Genomic DNA, 15,588 nt, shown 5'->3' on the forward strand with positions numbered 1-15,588 from the left:
TACAAGTACAATTGAAAAGACGAAAAATCTGGAAGACAAAATTAAGATGTGTGTCATTTTTCCAAAAACAACCAAAAAAGTGAAACAGAAATGATAGGTAAATATATAGTATGAGAAAATTTACTAGAATAAAGGAGAAAACCTTGATTTTACATATAAAATGGATAACTAATAAGGGCTGTAACACAGGGAATTCTACTCAGTACTCTGTAATGATCTATGTGGGGAAAGAATCATAAAAAAAAACCAAAACTGCGGATGTCTGTGTATGTATCACTGATTCACTTTGCTGTGCATGTGAAATTAGCACAACATTGTAAACCAACTGTACTCCAATAAAAAAAAATTTTTTAAGTAACCCATATTTGCAGTACTTTTTATTGGCTACTATTTGGCGTATTTTGAAAGTAGTTTTTTCTCCTTATTTAAAAGTTGACTGTGCTTTGATTAAAAAAAAAAAAGCTTTATTTTTTTGTTCTTATTTTAGGATAAGGAGAGTTTATCTTCTGTTATCACTGACCTCAGCATAATAATGGAGCCCACTGAATATTCAGAATTAAGTCAATTTGTGTCTAGGTAAGGTATTTACTTTTTTTTATAAAGATATTTCTTTCAGATTACAATTTTAAGTTTACCTATTCTTTTTGTTGATAAGTAAATATCAAAATACTTCTGAAAGCATAACACCATTTTTGGTCCTGCTGTGTAGGCACTGTGCTAAGGGGGAGCATGACATCTGTTAGCAGCTGACAGGAGGGCAGAGTGACTGGGGGTGTGGGATAAGATGCAGTTAGCAGTGTCTGTAAGGTCCACATTATGAATTTTGGACCTTGACCATAGTCCTATGACAAATGTAAAGGTACGGAAAGATTTTAAACAGAGCCTAAGGGAGGCAAAATTTTGACATCTGGGAAAAGATTGTTCTTGATGTTGCAGGGAGAAGGGATTTAAGGGGTGCAAAATTGGATACAGGAGGATCGGTGACTAGCCCATTAAAACAGTTCAGGGAAACAGAAATTTGTAGTTTGGACTAGACTAATGGTGGTTGAGGTAGAGGACTGGGTAGATGGGGTATATTTAGGAAGCACCATTGAATAGGCGTGATGTTGGTTGAAAAAGAGGGGTCAGGAGTCACTGACAAATGATAATTCCTTGATGATGGTGATTGCATTTGTTGAGACAGGAAAAGTGGCAAGAAGAGCATGTCAAATGAGATTGTGACTTCAGTTTAGACATGTTGAACATAAGTGCCTTTGAAACACTAAAGTAAAAATAAGAAGTAGGCAGCTAAGAAGAGATGTAAGTAGTAGATATAAACACTGGGGTTTTCTACCAGTGGGTAAAGTTAAAACTTTGAGCAAGAATAAAATTGCCTGTGGAGAGAATGTAGAAAATAGGGAAAGGATTGAAACTGAACCTTGAAGAATTCTAAAATGTATGTTGAATAGATTTGAAGGATCCTGCAAAGGATTTAGAAAACTGAAAGATGGGAGGGCAAACCAGGAATTTATTGTTGACCTTTGACAGTTGGATTGACAATTTTTCTTACACATCTTTAAGGAAATCTTTCCAATGTCTACTGGAGTACATAGGTTGTGAAAAGAAGTCTGCTATATTGTTTTTGTGTGTGCATGCATTTTTTGGGCTGCTTTCATATCTTTCTATTAATTTTTTTTGACAGTTTGTGCTATTTCTAGAGAGTGTTTATGTGAACATTTCTAACTATATCATTTGAGATACTTTTTCTGTCCTGTTCTCTTTCTTCTTCTCCAACTCTGATTACTTATATGTTAAAACATTTGATGTATTACGTTATCTTCAAGTTCTGAAGTCCAGTCTGCAATGAGCTCACTGAAGGGATTTGTCATCTCTAAAGTACTTTTTTTTAAAATTTCTAGTGTTTTAATTTGATTCTTAATTTTTTTCTTTGCTTAAATTCCCCATTTTTGATGAATATCATCTAGCTTTCTTACTAGATCTTTTAATTTATTAATCATAGTTATTTTTTTCTTTAATGCTTTATTATGGAAATTTTCAAATATAGGTTCCTACTGCTTTCCAAAAATAGAGCATTCCTATGAAACCTTTTGTAAGCCAAAATAGTGTAAAGCAAAGAAGCTGTTACCTCTGGACAGTTTTTGCTAATAGATGTGCAGAATAAGTCAAGATATAGCACAGATAGTCACAGACACAGTTCAAAGTTTGATGCTGCGATGCTGAGTGTGGTTTCTGGGGAAGGAGCTTAGTGGTAGCAGTCTTGCTGCTCAGGGTGCGTGTTGGCTTACTGCAAAACAAACCCTGAATGCTATTCTTACTTTTCACCTTTTTTTGTAAAAGTGAAGATTCTTTCAGATTTCTTTTGATTATCAAGAAGAGGTAATAATGTAAATCTTTGGTAGAAGTAAAGTGGTGTGAGGCTTCCTTGCTGGCTCAGTGTAAACAATCTGCCTACCAAAGCAGAAACATGGGTTCTGGTTTGGGAAAATCCCACATGCTGTGTAGCAGCTAAGCTCATGCACCACAACTATTGAGCGTGTGCTCTGGGGCCCAGGAATCACACCTACTGAAGCCCATGTGTTCTAGAGCCTGTACTCCACAAGAGAAGCCATTGCAATGGGAAGACTACACACTGCAATGAAGAGTAGCCCTTGATCCCTGCAACTAGAGAAAAGCCTTCATAGCAAGGAAGACCAAGCACAGCCATAAATAAATGACAAGTGAAAGTGAAAGTTGACCACATGGACTATACAGTCCATGGAATTCTCTAGGCCAAAATACTGCAGTGGGTAGCCATTCCCTTTTCCAGGGGATCTTCCTGACCCAGGAATTGATCCAGTGTCTCCTGCATTGCAGGCAGATTCTTTACCAATTGAGCTACCAGGGAAGCCCCATGATTAAATAAATAATTTAAAAATGAAAAGTAAAGTGGATTCACTCAAACTTTTGAGAAGTGGAGGGATACATGGATCTATAAAAATAATATTATAATTAACCTGCAGCTATCCATTAGGGACTTTCAGCAATTATAAATATTTTGTGACTCTTATTTCATCTTTCTTACATGTTTTAAACTTTGAGTTTAGAAATAATTATAGACTCACAAGAAGTTGCAGTAAAAACCATATATAAGGAAGATTCTATATACCCTCATCCAGCCTCTGAGAGTGGTAGCATCTTGTATAATTGTAGTATACTGTCAAAACCAGAACATTGATATTAGTAAAATTCAGAGAGCTTTTACAGATTTAGATTTATAGTTCAGTGGTATTAAATAAATTCATAATGTTATACAGTCATCATCACCATGCATCTCCATGACTCTTTTCATCTTGTAAAATTGAAACTCCATACCCGTTAAGCCATAGCTCCCCATTTCCTTCTTTGCCCAACTCCTAGCAGCCACTGTTCTTATTCTTTCTCTGTGATTTTAAATCATAGTTATTTTAAAGCCTATATCTAATATTATCAACATTTGAGTCATCTTTGAGTTCAATTCTGGTGACTACAGAACTATTACTGTTAGTTACCATTAACTAATAGTAATAATATTGCTATCACTATGTTACTGTTGTCACTGTGAACTATTGTCTACAATAGTTCATCTTTTCTTGAATTTCTGTGTCTCATAATTTTTTATTGACTGATGTACATCAGTAAATGTCCATCTGTTGATGGACATTTCAATAGAGACTGAAACAAATAGTATTTATGCCCAGAAATGGGCACATTTCTCTTATCAGCCTGTTAGTATGGGGTTTAACTCAAGATAGTCAGCAGTTGAGCTGGTTTGGGGTTTTTATTTCTTTTATTAACTTTAGTCACTAAAGATTTCAAATTCTTCCAACAGTGAATTCAAACTCAACTTCAAATTTAGTTCTTCCTTATGTTTGGAATAGAGTTTAGGGAGCTGGAAGGTTTTCATCATTGTTCTAGCTTCACTCTCAACTTTTAGTAATTCCTTCAGTAACCTCAGATATGCAGATGACACCACCCTTACGGAAGAAAGTGAAGAGGAACTAAAAACCCTCTTGATGAAAGTGAAAGAGGAGAGTGAAAAAGTTGGCTTAAAGCTCAACATTCAGAAAACTAAGATCATGGCATCTGGTCCCATCACCTCATGGGAAATAGATGGGGAGACAGTGGAAACAGTGTCAGACTTCATTTTTGGGGGCTCCAAAATCACTGCAGATGGTGACTGCAGCCATGAAATTAAAAGACACTTACTCCTTGGAAGGAAAGTTATGACCAACCTAGATAGCATATTAAAAGGCAGATACATTACTTTGCCAACAAAGGTCTGTCTAGTCAAGGCTATGGTTTTTCCAGTGGTCCTGTATGGATGTGAGAGTTGGACTGTGAAGAAAGCTGAGCACCGAAAAATTGATGTTTTTGAACTATGGTGTTGGAGAAGACTCTTGAGAGTCCCTTGGATTGCAAGGAGATCCAACCATTCCATCCTGAAGGAGATAAGTCCTGGGTGTTCATTGGAAGGACTGATGTTGAAGCTGAAACTCCAATACTTTGGCCACCTCATGCGAAGAGCTGACTCATTTGAAAAAACCCTGATGCTGGGAGGGATTGGGGGCAGGAGGAGAAGGGGACGACAGAGGATGAGATGGCTGGATGGCATCACCAACTTGATGGGCATGAGTTTGAGTAAACTCCGGGAGTTGATGATGGACAGGGAGCCCTGGCATGCTGCGATTCATGGGGTTGCAAAGAGTCGGACAAGACTGAGCCACTGAACCGAACTGAACTGATACATCTGTATCTCAGAGGGGAATATTTCTCCCTGCATTTGACACTCTCCAGCAGTAGGTGTTGATGCTTGTTTCTTGGTGCTAGCCTCATGGTGGGAACAAAGGGAGATCTATGTTCCATGGTTCATCCTTAATATTGGGCAGATCCTATGGACCTGCACCTTGGAGATTGAGAACGCCAGTTTTCCTTGCTGTTTCCAGTGCAGCCAAACTCAGCCTGAGTCTAGGGTTGGTCTTGGATTGGAGAGAGTTCCTTGTCCTTCCCACCCACTCCTGTGGTGACAGGATTATGCTTGGTTTTAGTGTAGGATCCTGCACCCAAAAGGTTTTGTACCCCTCCCATGGAACAGTGGTATTTAATTTCTGTCCTCCTTTACAAAGCAATGGATCTTTCTCTTTGTAACCTGAGCATTTTCTTCCCTTCCCCCAGGGTCAAGTGGGTATGACTTTTATTCCTCTCTTGGAAAAAAGGGATTTTATTCTTGCATTGCTTTCCTGCTGCTTCTTTAGCAATTTATAGTTTTTGCTTCCTACCAGAGAAAAGTTCTGGCTTCATTTTGAACCCCAGGAGCAGCTGATCACGTGCTTGTGCCTGTGCCACTGAGGAGAGCTCTTGCTGGGCTCCTGCCATGGTCTTTCTGGTGGAGTTCTTTTGTGCCTGGGGTTCCCATCTGTTCCAAAATGACATCCACCCCACAACTGTCCTTTGAGAATTCACAGAAATTTTAGCTAATTTCTTGTTACCCACTTCTATGGCGGCTGCTTCCCTCCCCTGTGTTTAACCAAGGGTGAATAGTATGTGTGTCCTGTTTTCTCCTTTGAGGAAGAAAAATATTAATTTATTTGGTTGCCTTGTGATTCAGATCTTTGATGGGCTCAAAAAGGTTATGATTTTATAGATTATTCAGATTTCCGTGATTGTGGCCCTCTCTGCAAATTTTTACATTTTTAGTAGAAGTGGAACTGCTTCTTAATTTTCTCTGATTCTCAATCTAGAATTTGGGACATACTATCTTTTTATCTTCTGTATCCATCTTACTCTTTATATTTTCTGTCTCTTCATAACTTTGTGCTTATTTCTGATTGTTCCTCAGATATGTATTTTGGTTCAGTAATTATTTCTTCATTTTCTGACTAACCTCTTTTAAAAAACAATTTATTGGAATGTAGTTGATTTACAATACCAGGCTCCTCTGTCTGTGGGAATCTCCAGGCAAGAATATTAGAGTGGGTTACCATGCCCTCCTCCAGGGAATCTTCCTGACTCCAGGATCAAACCCACATCTCTTACATTTCCTGCATTGGCAGATAGGTTCTTTACCACTAGTATCACCTGGGAAGCCCATTTTATATATAGTAGTGTGATGTCAATCCCAGTTTCCCATAATCTGCTCTTAAACCCGTGTCCATTGAGTCTTTTTTTTAAATTGAAATATAGTTGATTTACAGTGTTGAGCCAATCTCTGCTGTCCAGCACAGTGACTCATTATACGCGTATATACATTCTTTTTATATTCTTTTCCATTATGGTTTATCACGGGGTATTGAATATACTTCTCTGTGCTGTGCATCCCTTGTCCTCTGCATCTACTAACCAACTCCTAGTCCATTCCTTTCCCTCCCCTCTCCCACCTGGCAACTGCAAGTCTGTTCTTTATGTTTGTGAGTCTGTTTCTGTTTTGTAAATAGGTTCTTTTGTGCCATATTTTAGTTCCCACATATAAGTGATATCGTGTGGTATTTGTCTTTCTCATTCTGACTTAGTACACTTAGTATTATGATAATCTCTAGTTGCATCCGTATTGCTGCAAATGGCATTATTTCATAATTTTTTGTGGCTGAGTAGTACTCCCTTGTGTATGTATATCACATCTTTCTCCATTCATCTGTTGATTGGTGTTTACATTGTTTCCATGTTTTGGCTATTGTCAGTAGTGCTGCTATGAGCATAGTGTGCATATGTCTTTTTTTTTTAAGATGCATTTTCATTTATTTATTTTTGGCTGTGCTGTGTCCTCATTGCTGTGTGGGCTTTTCTAGTTGCGGCATGCCAGTCAACTCTCTAGTTGTGGTGTGCAAGCTTCTCATTATGGTGGCCCCTCTTGATGTGGAGCACAGACTCTAGAGTGTGCCAACTTTGGCAGTTTTGGCTCTCCCATTCTAGTGCACAGGCTCAATAGTTGTGGCACACAGGCCTAGCTGCTCCGCAGCATGTGGGATCTTCCCAGGTAAGGGATCAAACCCACGTCTCCTGCACTGGCAGGCAGATTCTTGACCACTGAGCCCCCAGGGAAACTCCCATGTGTCTTTTTTAATTATAGTTTTGTCCAGGTATATGCTTAGGAATGGGATTGCTGGATCATATGGTAATTCTGTTTTTAGTTTTCTGAGGAACCTCCATGCTGTTTTCCACAGTGGCCGTACCAACTTATATTGTCACCAACACTGTAAGAAGGTTCCCTTTTCTCCATACCCTCTCTAAGATTTGTTATTTGTATTAGTGATGGCAATACTGTCTGTTGTGAGATGGTACCTCTTTTAATTTTGATTTGCATTTCTCTAGTAATTGATGATGTTTGAGCATCTCTTCATACTCATTTATCCATGTTGTTGTTTAGTCACTAAGTCATATCTGACTGTTTTGCAGCTCTGTAGCCCACCAGGCTCCTCTGTCCATATTCTTGCTGGATTTCCCAGCAAGAATACTGGAGTGGGTTGCCATTTCATTCTCCAGGGGATCTTGCCAGACCCAGGGATTGAACCCACGTCTCCTGCAGTGACAGACGGATTCTTTACCACTGGGCCACCAGGAAAGCTCTTTGCTTATCCATTGAGTCTATAATTTCACTGACAGTACTTGTCATTTGTAAAAGTTCTATGTGTCTGATTTTCAAATTTTCTTATCTATTTTAAAAATAATCTTTTTTTAATGATTGTTTTTCCATGTAATTATTCTAGGTGATCTCCTCACATGTGTATTCCAGTAAAGGAGATAATTATTGTTTCAAATTGTCTAATCAGATATTAAAGCCGTCCACTCACTAATCTTTTAACCTCACTGTCAGGACCAGTCATTCCTCAAAGTTCTCTGTGTGACTTCTTTCATAATTTTTCTCTTTTCTCTTCTTTCTTCCCTTTCTTCCTTTTCTGTCTTTCCTTTCTTCCTCTCCTTTTTGCTTCCTTCCTTCTTTCTTCCCTCCCTCCCTCTCTCCTTCCTTCCCTCCTTTTTTCTCTTCTTTCATAATTTTTTTAGTACACTTCAATTATCATAGAACAAAATTGACTTTCTGTCATAGAAGTCTTGTCAATTTAGCACAAATGTATATTCATAAAACTGCCACTATAATCAGAATAAGTAACAATTCCGTAATACTAAAAAACTCTCATGCTCACCTTTTTAGATATGACCATTACTCCCCCTTATAGGCATTATCTTTGGTATGTTCTTCATCAGTAGAATTTAGCCTTTTCCAGGTGGAATCACATGGTGTGTAAACTTTCAAGACTAGTTTATTTCACTCAAGCTAATTCCGTTGAGATTAATTCATGTTTTTGTGTGTATCAATAGCTTTTTCTTTTTATTACTGAGTAGTATTGTGTTACATGCATATTCCACAGTTTGTTTATCCATTTACTCACTGAAGGACATTTGGGTTGTTTCTAGATTTTTGCTATTATGAATACAGATGCTCTAAACGTTTGTGTGAAGGGTTTTGTGTGAGCGTAAGTTTTCATTCTTCTTAGGCAGAGATGGGCAAACTTTGATTCACAGATCATTTGCTTATTCTTTTTTAAGAGTCAGGTCAATTATAATTTATTTGGCTGTGCACTGTGCAGCATGCAGGATCTTAGTTCCACAACCAGAGGTCAGACCTGTGCCCCCTGCACTGGAAGTGTGGAATCTTAACCACTGGACCACCAGGGAAGTCCCCAGCTACCTGTCTTTATAAGAGAAGTTTTATTGAAACGCAGTCATGTCCATTTCTTAAGTATTGTCTGTAGTTACTTTCATTGTAAAATATCAGAGTGAATTAATGTTTACAGTGTTATAATACAGACCACATTGTCTGCAAACTTGATGTATTTACTATCTGATGTTTTAAGGAAAGTTTACTGATTTCTGCTCTAGGATGAATACTTGGGAGTTGGACTGTTGGGTCATGTGATAAGCACATGTTTTGTTTTGTTTGTTATAAGAAATTGTCAAGCTGTTTTCCAGAGGCTTTTACCATTTTGCATTTCCACCAGCAACATATGAGAGTTCCTATCGCTCTGCATGGTCTCCAGGACTTGGTATGCATGTATTTTTTAATTTATCCATTCTAGTAGAAGTGTAGTAGAATCTCATGTTCCTGCACATGTTTTTTTTCTTATATTGCTTCTTTAGGTTGTTTCTCACTATTGTTTTGAGAGTTCTTTATATACTCTGCATACCTGCATACAAGTCCTTTATCATATTTGAAATTTCTAAATATTTCTCCCATTTCCATAGCTTGTCTTTTCATTTTCTTAACAGTATCTTTCAAAGAACACAATATTTTGGTTTCAAGATCACAGTTTGCCTTTATTTTTTTTTTTGCTTATGTTTTGATATGATATCAGAAAACTTTTTGCCTAACCTCAGGTCGTGAAGGCTCTTTTCAAAATCTTTAGAAATTTTTATAATTTTACCTTTCACATTTAGATCTTTGATTTATTTCCATTTAAGGTAATTGTTGATCTGTTTGGATTGGGATCTACCCAGCAGTTTTTGTTCTCTTTGTTTTTTTCTTATATTTTCCCCTTCTGTATCTTTTCCGGATTCTTTGAATATTTTTTAAAATTCCACTTTAATTTGACTTTTTTCTATATCTCTTACATATTATAAGTATATATATTAAAATAATATATCTAAATGTGTATTATGTGTGTATTTTATATATATGTATATATATATAACTGGTTGATGTAGGGATCACCATCTACTTAGAATAAATATTTTACCACTTCAAATAGAAATTTTGTACTAAATAGGTCCCTTTACACTCCTATCTCTTCATATTATAGCCATCATATACTCCTACATACATTGTAACCCCATCAGATAATATTATAATTATTACTTTCTGGGTTTTAATATATTTTAACAGTCTAATATCACTATGCAGATTTTTATGATTTGGGTTGTTTTTATTCATTTCTGATATTACCAGTTTCCCTCTAGCATCATTTCCTTTTGAGTAGGATGAGTTGGACAAATTCTTTTCATTTTCTTTTAAGAATATCATTATTATACCTTCATTTATTAAAGATATTTGCACTAGATATTGAAATCTGAGTTGACTTCCTTCTGGCCTCCATGGTTTCTGTTGAGAAATCTATTCTCTTTGAATCTTTGTTACTCTATATGGCATGTGTCTATTTTCCTTTAACTGATTTATGAAGTTTTCTTTTTAATTTTTAGTAGTTTGGTTATGATACATTTAAGCATGGATTTCTTTGAGTTTATCCTCTCTGGATTTTTTGAGCTTCTTGAATTTGTAAGTTTGTATCTTTTTACCTAATTTGGCAAGTTTTTAGCCACTATTTTTCCAAATATTTTTTTCAATCAACATTCTTTCTCCTTTTCTTCTGGGTCTCTGTCAACATGAATATAAAATCTTTTGGTGTTGTCCTACATGTCCCTGTGGCTCCATTCATTTTATTTAATTTTTTCCTTCTGTATGATTAGATGGTTTCCATGTACTCACTACAATCAGGATACTAAACACTTCCATCAATGCAAAAATTCCCTTATACCCCAACCCATAGCAAAGCCTGCTCTGATCTTCATTACTACAATTTTTCGTTTTATGAAATGTCAAATAAATGAAATCATGTAACCTTTTGAGATCGGCTTCTTTCCTTAGCATAATGCCTTTGAGATTCATCTATCTTTTCATTTCTGAGTAGTATTCCTTTGTATGGATAATATTTTATTTATACATTCATCTACTGGAGGGCATTCAGGTTATTTCCAGTTTTGGTGATTATGAATAATACTGCTCAGTAGAGGTTTTTATGTGAATTTAAACTCTTTTTTCTAGAGTAAAAACCAGAAGTGGGGTTGCTGGGTCATATGGTAAAAATATGTTTAAATTTCTAATAAACTGCCAAATTGTTTACAAGAGTAACCATGCCATTTTGCATTCCCACAGCAGGGTATGAGAGTAACTGATAGTATTTTAGTGAATTAACTTCTGATAATCTAGACCTAGATTTGGCCACCCAAGACAGACAGGTTATGATGGAGAGTTCTGACAAAACGTCGTCCACTGGAGAAGGGAATGGCAAACCACTTCAGTATTTTTGCCTTGAGAACCCCATGAAAAGTATGAAAAGGCAAAAAGATAGGACACTGAAAGATGAACTCCCCAGGTCAGTAGGTGCCCGATATGCTACTGGAGATCAATGGAGAAATAACTCCAGAAAGAATGAACAAACGGAGTCAAAGCAAAAACAACACCCAGTTGTGAATGTGACTGGTGATGGAAGTACAGTCCGATGCTGTAAAGAACAATATTGCATAGGAACCTGGAATGTTAGGTCCATGAATCAAGGAAATATGGAAGTGGTCAAACAGGAGATGGCAAGAGCGAACGTCAACATTTTAGGAATCAGTGAACTGAAATGGACTGAAATGGGTGAATTTAACTCAGATGACCATTATATATCCTACTGTGGGCAAGAATCCCTTAGAAGAAATGGAGTAGCCATCATAGTCAACAAAAGAGTCCTAAATGCAGTACTTGGTTGCAGTGTCAAAAATGACAGAATGATCTCTGTCCATTTCCAACACAAACCATTCACTATCACAGTAATCCAAGTCTGTGCCCTGACCAGTAATACTAAAAAAGCTGAAGTTGAACAGTTCTATGAAGACCGGCAAGACCTTCTAGAACTAGCACGCAAAAAAGATGTCCTTTTCATTATAGGGGACTGGAATGCAAAAGTAGAAAGTCAAGAAATACCTGGAGTAACAGGCAGATTTGGCCTTGGAGTAAAGAATGAAGCAGGGCAAAGGCCAACAGAGTTTTGCCAAGGGAACACACTGGTCATAGCAAACACCCTTTTCCAACAACACAAGATAAGACTCTACACATGGACATCACTAGATGGTCAATACCAAAATTGGATTGATTATATTCTTTGCAGCCAAAGATGCGCTATACAGTCAGCAAAAACAAGACATGGAGCTGACTATGGCTCAGTTCATGTACTCCTTATTGCCAAATTCAGACTTAAATTGAAAAAACTAGGGAAAACCACTAGACCATTCAGTGATTTGACCTAAATCAAATCCCTTACGACTATACAGTGGAAGTGACAAATAGATTCAAGGGATTAGATCTGATGGACAGAGTGCCTGAAAAACTATGGACAGAGTTTTATGACGTTGTACAGGAGGCAGTGATCAAGACAATCCCCAAGAAAAAAAATGCAAAAAGGGGAAATGTTTGTCTGAGGAGGCCTTACAAATGGCTATGAAAAGAAGAGAAGCGAAAGGCAAAGTAGAAAAGGAAAGATATACCCATCTGAAATCACAGTTCCAAAGAATAGCAAGGAGAGATAAGAAAGCTCTCCTCAGTGATCAGTTCAAAGAAACAGAGGAAAACAATAGAATGGGAAAGACTAGAGATCTCTTCAAGAAAATTAGAGATACCAAGTGAACACTTCATGCAAAGATGAGCACAATAAAGGACAGAAATGGTATGGACCTAACAGAAGCAGAAGATATTAAGAAGAGGTGGCAAGAATATACAGGAAAACTATGCAAAAAAAGATCTTCATGACCCAGATAAACACAATGGTGTGATCACTCACCTAGAGCCAGACATCCTGAAATGCAAAGTCAAGAGGGCCTTATGAAGCATCACTATCAACAAAGCTAGTGGAGGTGATGGAATTCCAGTTGAGTTACTTCAAATCCTAAAAGATGATGCTGTGAAAGTGCCACACTCAATATGCCCACAAATTTGGAAAACTCAATGGCCACAGGACTGGAAAAGATCAGTTTTCGTTCCAATCCCAAAGAAAGGCAATGCCAAAGAATGCTCAAACTGCCACACAATTGCACTCATCTCACACATTAGCAAAGTAATGCTCAAAATTCTCCAAGCCAGGCTTATGCAATAGATGAACCATGAACTTCAAGCTGGATTTGGAAAAGGCAGAGGAACCAGAAATCAAATTGCCAGCATCCACTGGATCATCAAAAAAGCAAGGTTGTTCCAGAAAAACAGCTACTTCTACTTCATTGACTTGCCAGAGCCTTTGACTGTGTGGATCACAACAAACTGTGAAAAATTCTTCAAGAGATGGGAATACGAGACCACCTTACCTGCCTCCTGAGAAATCTGGATGCGGATCAAGAAGCAACAGTTAGAACTGGACGTGGAACAACAGATTGGTTCCAAATAGGAAAAGGAGTACATTAAGGCTATATATTGTTACCCTGCTTATCATGAGAAATGCGGGACTGGATGAAGCACAAGATGGAATCAAGAATGCTAGGAGAAATGTCGATATGCAGAGGACACCACCCTTATGGCAGAAAGCGAAGAACTAAAGAGCCTCTTGAGATGAAAGTGAAAGAAGAGAGTGAAGAAGTTGGCTTAAAACTCAACATTCAGAAAACTAAGATCCTGGCATCTGGTCCCATGACTTCATGTCAAATAGTGGGGAAACAGTGGAAACCGTGACAGACTTTATTTTTTTGGGCTCCAAAATCACTGCAGATGGTGACTGCAGCCATGAAATTAAAAGACGCTTGCTCCTTGGAAGAAAAGTTATGACCAACCTAGACAGCTTATTAAAAAGCAGAGACATTACTTTGCCAACAAATGTCCCTGTAGTCAAAGCTGTGGTTTTTCCAGTAGTCCTGTATGGATGTCAGAGTTGGACTAGAAAGAAAGCTGAGCACCAAAGAATTGATGCTTTTGAACAGTGGTATTGGAGAAGACTCTTGAGATTCCCTTGGGCAGCAAGGAGATTCAACCAGTCCATCCTAAAGAAAATCAGTCCTGAATATTCCTTGGAAGGACTGATGCTGAAGCTGAAACTCCAATAGTTTGGCCAGCTGTTGCGACAAACTGACTTATTTGAAAAGACCCTGATGCTGGAAAAGATTGAAGGCCAGAGGAGAAGGGGACGAAAGAGGATGAGATGATTAAATGGCATCACCGACTCAATGCACATGAGTTTGAGTAAGCTCCAGGAGTTGGTGATGGACAGGGAGGCCTGTTGTGCTGCAGTTCATGGGGTCACAAAGAGTCAGACACGACTGAGTGACTGAACTGATTTCTAGGATTCTTGTTTTTAAGTTTAAAATTTTTATTCCAAATTTCTCGTTGTGCTTACTTTATCCTTGCTTGAGAAAGAGACATTTGGAGTTACTTTACTTTTTTGACTATTGTAGTTGCAATTGAAATGCACCACTGCCAACATTTAGTGAAGGAAGTCCATAACATCTGTTTTACATTTAGTGAAGTTTGAACTGTGCTTGGGAAAAATAGATAAATTGCAATAATTCCTACAGCTATAAGAGCCAACACATGCATGCTCTCTTTGTCTCTCTCTCTCACCCACACACACACTTTCTAAAATAGTATACTATGGAGATATAAAATGGGAGTGAGGAAATTGTGACTTAATCCACTTTAAATACAGTTCTTTTTAAAAAGTTATGTAACAAAACTATCTTTTTCTCTCTTTCTTGAGTATCGTGTGTGTGTTTAAACTTTTATATTTTATTTCTTGGCTCACTCCAACATCACATGATTGAGCACTTATTTTTTGCTCCCTTGCTTGATGAAGATCAAAATGTCTTATCAGTTTGGCCTTGTAAGCTCTAATGAAATAACTACTGCTTTTTATAGGTTTCCCTGATGGTTCAGTGATAAAGAATCCGCCTGCCAATGCAAGAGATTCAAGAGACTCAAGTTTAATCCCTGGGTCAGGACGATCCCCTGGAGAAGGGAATGGCAACCCACTCCAGTATTCTTGCCTGGACATTGCCATGGAGAGAGGAGCCTGGCGGGCTTCAGTCCATGGGGTCACCAAAGAGTCAGACCTGACTTCGTGACTAAACAACAACAACTGCTGTTTATAAGCGTTTGTTCTTTGGAGAGTAATTTCATCTCTCAGACATTAGAAAATTATTAATAATATTATTTTTATTGTCTTCCTGAGATATTTCAACTACATAAGGTAACTTTTACCACTCTACTTAGATTTAATTCTTCACCACTACAAGTACTGTCTGGAAATACTTATAGCCATATAGATCTCTTTCTCTCTCTTCGTGTTATAGATTTTATATGAATTACATTCATATTATGCACTGAAAACCCCATCAGAAAACATTATAGTTTTTTACTTTCAACCATGATATATAACTTAAAGAACTAAAAAGTGGTAGATTGTTATATTTAACCAGGTTTTTACCTTTTCTTTTGTTCTCTTAGGTATTTTGGTGTGCAATGTAAGAATAGAGATGTTCTCTTCTGTACTCATAGTGCAGTGAATGACTGTAAACTGACTGTTGAGGTCCTTTAATGGACCGGAACATGGTGGTCTGGAGTCGATGATAAGAAAGTAAAAGAGAGAGAGAAAGAGGCTGATATTCCTTGGTTTACGCAAAAAACCAATAAAGCTCTTGACACAGAGCTTGCACTGCTTCACGTAGGCACCAGGCGCCCTCTCGAGGGGGTGAAGGCTGAGAAAGTGAACTCAGCGGGCTTACGCGCTCCAAAGAATTAGCCAGAGAGAGAGAGAGGAAAGAAAGACATGGGGATCCAAGCTCTGATGG

General features: G+C 37.6%; 1 protein-coding gene across 1 annotated transcript in view; it reads left to right on the forward strand.

The window, feature by feature from the left end:
* LOC122432041 (centromere protein P) overlaps positions 1 to 15,588 on the forward strand; it is a 225,039-nt gene that overhangs the window by 34,447 nt on the left and 175,004 nt on the right. The window contains exon 4 of the mRNA XM_043453761.1: positions 488 to 576. Within this exon, the coding sequence (XP_043309696.1) occupies positions 488 to 576 (89 nt within the window). The remainder of the gene's footprint in view (positions 1 to 487; positions 577 to 15,588) is intronic.

The sequence above is a fragment of the Cervus canadensis genome, chromosome 30, assembly GCF_019320065.1.
Source record: "Cervus canadensis isolate Bull #8, Minnesota chromosome 30, ASM1932006v1, whole genome shotgun sequence".
Taxonomy (NCBI): Eukaryota; Metazoa; Chordata; class Mammalia; order Artiodactyla; family Cervidae; genus Cervus; species Cervus canadensis.